The sequence below is a fragment of the Vicia villosa genome, linkage group LG5 (assembly GCF_029867415.1).
Source record: "Vicia villosa cultivar HV-30 ecotype Madison, WI linkage group LG5, Vvil1.0, whole genome shotgun sequence".
Lineage (NCBI taxonomy): Eukaryota > Viridiplantae > Streptophyta > Magnoliopsida > Fabales > Fabaceae > Vicia > Vicia villosa.
Window position 1 is genome coordinate 35,217,268 of NC_081184.1, and position 5,225 is coordinate 35,222,492.

A 5,225-nucleotide genomic window follows, 5' to 3' on the forward strand; every position below is an offset into this window, starting at 1 on the left:
GGAATGAAGTATGGGAGCTGGTACCAAGACCTAAAGGTACTAATGTCATTGGAACAAAATGGGTTTACAAGAACAAGTCAGATGAACTGGGAACTGTTATCAGAAACAAAGCAAGGCTAGTTGCTCAAGGATACACTCAAGTTGAAGGAATTGACTTTGATGAAACCTTTGCTCCAGTTGCTAGACTTGAGTCAATTAGATTACTGCTAGGAGTTGCTTGTATTCTAAAATTCAAACTATACCAGATGGATGTGAAGAGTGCTTTCTTGAATGGATACTTGAGTGAGGAAGTTTATGTGGAGCAACCTAAAGGTTTTGCTGATCCAAACCATCCTGACTATGTGTACAAACTAAGAAAAGCTCTTTATGGCCTGAAACAAGCCCCTAGAGCTTGGTATGAGAGACTAACTGAGTTTCTTACTAGTAATGGGTACAGGAAAGGAGGGATAGATAAAACTCTCTTTGTCAAAGATGAAGGAGGAAAGATCCTGATTGCTCAAATCTATGTGGATGATATTGTGTTTGGTGGGATGTCAGACAAGATGACTAGACATTTTGTTGATCAGATGCAATCAGAATTTGAAATGAGCCTAGTTGGAGAATTAACTTATTTTCTTGGGCTGCAAGTTAAACAGATGGAAGACTCAATCTTTCTCTCTCAGAGTAAGTATGCTAAAAATATTGTTAAAAAGTTTGGAATGGAAAGTGCTACTCACAAAAGAACACCAGCTCCTATTCACTTAAAATTGTCCAAAGATGAAAAGGGAACTAGTGTTGATCAAAGTTTATACAGAAGCATGATAGGAAGCCTGCTGTATCTCACAGCCAGTAGACCTGATATTGCTTTTGCTGTTGGGGTGTGTGCTAGGTATCAAGCAGATCCAAAGATCAGTCATATCAACCAAGTCAAGAGGATCCTGAAATATGTGAATGGTACTTATGAGTATGGAATGCTCTACTCTCATGGGTGTGAACCTATTCTCACTGGATATTGTGATGCAGATTGGGCTGGAAGTGCTGATGACAGAAAAAGTACTTCAGGAGGATGTTTCTTCTTGGGGAATAATCTTATTTCATGGTTCAGAAAGAAACAAAACTGTGTGTCTTTATCCACTGCAGAGGCAGAATACATTGCAGCAGGAAGTAGTTGCTCTCAGCTTGTTTGGATGAAACAAATGTTAACAGAATACAATGTCACACAAGATGTCATGACATTATATTGTGACAACTTAAGTGCCATTAACATTTCAAAGAATCCCATTCAGCATAGCAGGACCAAGCACATTGATATTAGACACCACTACATTAGAGATCTTGTTGAGGATAAAATAATTGCCTTGGAACATGTTGCTACAAATCTTCAACTGGCTGACATTTTCACAAAAGCCTTGGATGCAAATCAATTTGAAAATCTAAGGAGTAAACTAGGCATTTGTCTTTGTGAAGGATTATAGCAATTAATCGGGTGTGGGGCCAACATTATTTCTCTCCAAATATTTGCTATCATTACACATTAAAGTGTATTTCCCCCCCCCCTTTTACAAATTGCCCAAACGGTTTCCATTCCCCCAAAACCTATCCTCAACACTCACGCTACCTCTCTGTGTCTCTGCATTCACAAACCTTTACCCAGTTTTCCATTTTCTCTCACCATGTCTCAGAGTTCTCCCTCAAAGAAATCGTCTCCTTCCTCTGAAACAGCATCAGGATCTAGGGCACCCAATGTGGTGAGTGATCAAGATGTTGTGTTGAATGTTGTGCCATTGAACTCTGTTCCTGCTACCGATCCTGTTCATAGTCTACCAAGAAAGATGCATGCAAGAAAATCAACTGGTGGATCTGTTCCTGAAACTTTTTCTGTTCAAGGTAGAGAGGGCTCTGCTTATGTTCACAATGCGATCGCAGGTATTGTCACAAGAATCTTGAATGAAGGGCACAAGGTTGATGGAATATCTGTTCCTCTAGCCTAAATTCCTGCCTCTGAGAACAGCAAAGATGATCAAGATGGTCAAGATGATGCTAGCAAAGATCAGGGTGATGTTGAGACATCTGTTGATAACAATGATGAGAAGACCCCCGGTGCCAAAGATGTTGAGACATCTGAAGCTATCAATGTTGAAACATCTGGTACTAAAGATGCTGAGATTCTTGAACCTGAGAAAGCTGAAGAGGTTCCTGTTGCTCCTTCTAAAGAAACCCTTAATGAAGGCCCTACTGTGCATGATGTGGTGAATCTGGATGATCTGGATGATTCTATTGACATTGCTGATGATGAGCTCATCTCTAGTATCTCTCATAGAGTCAAGACTCGTAAGGGCAAACAGGTCTGTGATCAAGATTTTTCCAAACCTCAAGTTACTCCTCAAAAGAAGGTCACTATAAAGAAGATCAAGAAGGTCCCTGCTGAACCTTTAACCACTGGGAGCAAGACTGCTGTGAAGAAGAGGAAGGAAAGAAGTGTTTCTGCCCCTGAAGATGATGTCTTAAGTGATGTCCCTGACATCCCATCAAAGAAGAAGATTGCTGTCACAAAATCCTCCACAAAGGTTCGTGATGTTCCCCTGGATAACATTTACCTGCACTATGCTTCAAATGCCATCCAGTGGAAGTTTGTTTATCAAAGAAGGCTGGCTCTAGAAAGAGAATTAGCAAATGATGCTCTGGAATGTCAAGAGGTCATGAAGCTCATCAAGTCTGCAGGTTTGATTAAGACTGTCACTCATTTTTCAAAGTGTTATGAAATGCTTGTGAAGGAATTTATTGTGAACTTGTCTCAAGATTGTGGTGATGGAAAAACTGATGATTTTCATAAGGTGTATGTTAGAAGGAAGTGTATAGATTTTTCCCCTGCTGTTATCAACCTATATCTAGGTAGAGATGCTGAGGCTCAACCTGAGCTTGAAGTGACTGATAATGAGGTGTGCAAAGTAATCACTGGTGGTAAGGTTAAAAAGTGGCCCATAAAGAGCAAACTGTCTGCTAGTTCTCTTAATGTCAGGTATGCATTGCTACACAAAATTGGTGCTGCTAACTGGGTGCCTACCAATCACACTTCTACCGTTGCTGTTGGCCTAGGAAGATTTATTTATGCTGTGGGAACCAAGACAAAATTTGACTATGGGACTTATATATTTGATCAAACTATGAGGCATGCTGGTACCTCTGCTACCAAGCTTCCCATTGCTTTCCCATCTCTGATATGTGGGATAATCCTCAAGCAACACCCTGGAATCCTGAAAAGTAAAGATTCTGTATGTAAGAGGGAGAGTGCTTTGTCTTTTCACTACAAGCTGCTTCAGAGGTCTGATGACATGACATCTGCTGGGACATCACAACCCAGCAAGTCTGTGAACAAAGCCCTTCTTATTGCTGAGCTGAAAGAGACTTGTCAGGAGTTGGACAACAGGAAGATGAAACTTGAAAAGCTCATCCAAAGTCTTGAGCAGTCTACAGATGATGACCTTGCTGGTGAGAGGGATGGTGATAATATGAATGAAGACAAAGGTGCTGAGGAAGAGGCTGAGGAAGAGGCTGAGGATGCTGAGGCTGAGGGTGCTGAGAGTGGGAGTAGTGATGCTGCTGAAGAAACTAGTAGCTCAAGTGATGACATGACTGGTGGCTCTAGTGATGAAGACAGTGATGGGTCTGATGATTAGCTCTGCTTCTGTTTGTGTTTGGCTCCTTTTGTGGCTAAAAAGGGGGAGTAATGGTTGGTTGTTTTGGTGGTTTTTTTTGTTTTTTTGTTGATCCTGTTGGTTGATGGACATGGTTGGTTTGTTGTTTTCTTTATTTTGGTTGTTCCCTGGCTCTCCCTGACAATGACAAGAGGTTTCTGTAACAATTGATTAATTAGATGTTTTCTGGTTTTCTGGTGTTTAATCAAGATGGCTGTTGTTTGCTTACAGAATTTATTTTTCTGTTGTTGGCTGCTGTTGTTTGCTTACAGAATTTATTTTTCTGTTGATGGCTGCTGTGTATGCTCTGATATCTGTTTGGTTACATCAATTAGTGTTTTAGCCAAAAATTTGCCAAAGGGGGAGTTTGTAGATGTTGTTGATTGGCTGTAATTTTTGGTAAAACTCATTGTGTTTCTATCTTGTCAAATCTGGTGTCATGACATGCTTTCTACTGTTGTGAAGTTTTTCTTATGCAGGCCTTTACCTGATGTCAAGGCCGATGTCATGACATTCGCAGTTGTTACGTTCTTTTCTGTTACTTTTTATGGTTATGAAATCTGATAAGATCCTATGCGCTTTATTTGGAAATGTTGGATTCTGATCTGATTCAAGGACGTCTTTGATGGTTATTAATTTTAGTTCCTTGACTTATGGAAATTAGTTTTATTAGGTTAACAACTAATTTGGATCCAAGGCCCAGCTGCTGCGTTTTATGAAGGCTATATATTTTACGAAGAAGCTGCAGACTATTTTTTAGGGTTTTGTATTGAGAAGCTTTAAGAGTTCTGTGTTTTAAGTTTTTGTGTTCTAGCTTTCTTGTAAGCCAAACAATCATCATGATGATTGTCTTGGTCTAGGTGTTTGGGTTGAGTTGTAAGAAGTACTCGAAGCATTTAAGCAAGAGTACTATTGTACTTGATTAAAGCTTTTAAGCAAGATCAAGTTGTGTCTTTGAAGTGTGTCTTCTTTTGCTATTCGTTGAGTGTTTTTCATCACTGCTGTGATTGAGGGGGAGTGAGTGGGATCTCTGATCTAAGTAGTTTTAGATTGAAGTTGCATTGGGTAGATATTAAGTGAAAGGAGTAATCTTGATCTGTATTACCTTTAATTGATATTACTTATAGTGGACTTCCTCCCTGGCTTGGTAGCCCCCAGATGTAGGTGTGTTTGCACCGAACTGGGTTAACAACTTTCTTGTGTTGTTATTCTGTTTACTTCTTGTTCATTTGTTTATAAGCATTCAGATAGTAATGTCGTGACATCCTGTTCGACATCGCGTGTCTGAGTCCAGAATTTCAATTGCAGCAAGTATCCACTTGCAGAAGTCTGAAGTAGAGAGTAATTGGACTACCAAAGGAAACCTCCCGGGTTTAACTTCACACTTCCTAATAAAGAAAGCCTTTGATTTCATCGAAATTGGTAGCATGATAGCTTTTGAAGCTGTATTAGCCTTGCTCATCTATGGGTCGGTTCTGTTTCCCAACGTCAACAAATTTGTTGATATCAACGCCATAATGGAATCATTGTATGTTGTGCACCATTGTTGTT

The 5,225-nt window shown here is 39.9% G+C and overlaps 1 protein-coding gene across 1 annotated transcript; it reads left to right on the forward strand.

The window, feature by feature from the left end:
* The first annotated feature begins 211 nt into the window (after positions 1–211).
* Positions 212–3,656, forward strand: LOC131604507 (uncharacterized). Its single transcript, XM_058876942.1, has 4 exons — positions 212–691; positions 1,634–1,905; positions 1,996–2,608; positions 2,999–3,656. The coding sequence occupies exons 1-4, from the start codon at positions 246–248 to the stop codon at positions 3,654–3,656; spliced, it is 1,989 nt and encodes a 662-aa protein (XP_058732925.1). The 5' UTR covers positions 212–245.
* Positions 3,657–5,225: the final 1,569 nt, after the last annotated feature.

What these genes read in the sequence shown, in the direction of transcription:
- LOC131604507 (XM_058876942.1), top strand. Translation starts at nt 246, where the DNA reads ATGGATGTGAAGAGTGCTTTCTTGAATGGATACTTGAGTGAGGAAGTT. An exon ending in TGTTCACAATGCGATCGCAG is followed by an intron (nt 1,906 to 1,995) that starts GTATTGTCACAA and finishes AGAACAGCAAAG; the next exon opens with ATGATCAAGATGGTCAAGAT. An exon ending in TCAAATGCCATCCAGTGGAA is followed by an intron (nt 2,609 to 2,998) that starts GTTTGTTTATCA and finishes TCTTAATGTCAG; the next exon opens with GTATGCATTGCTACACAAAA.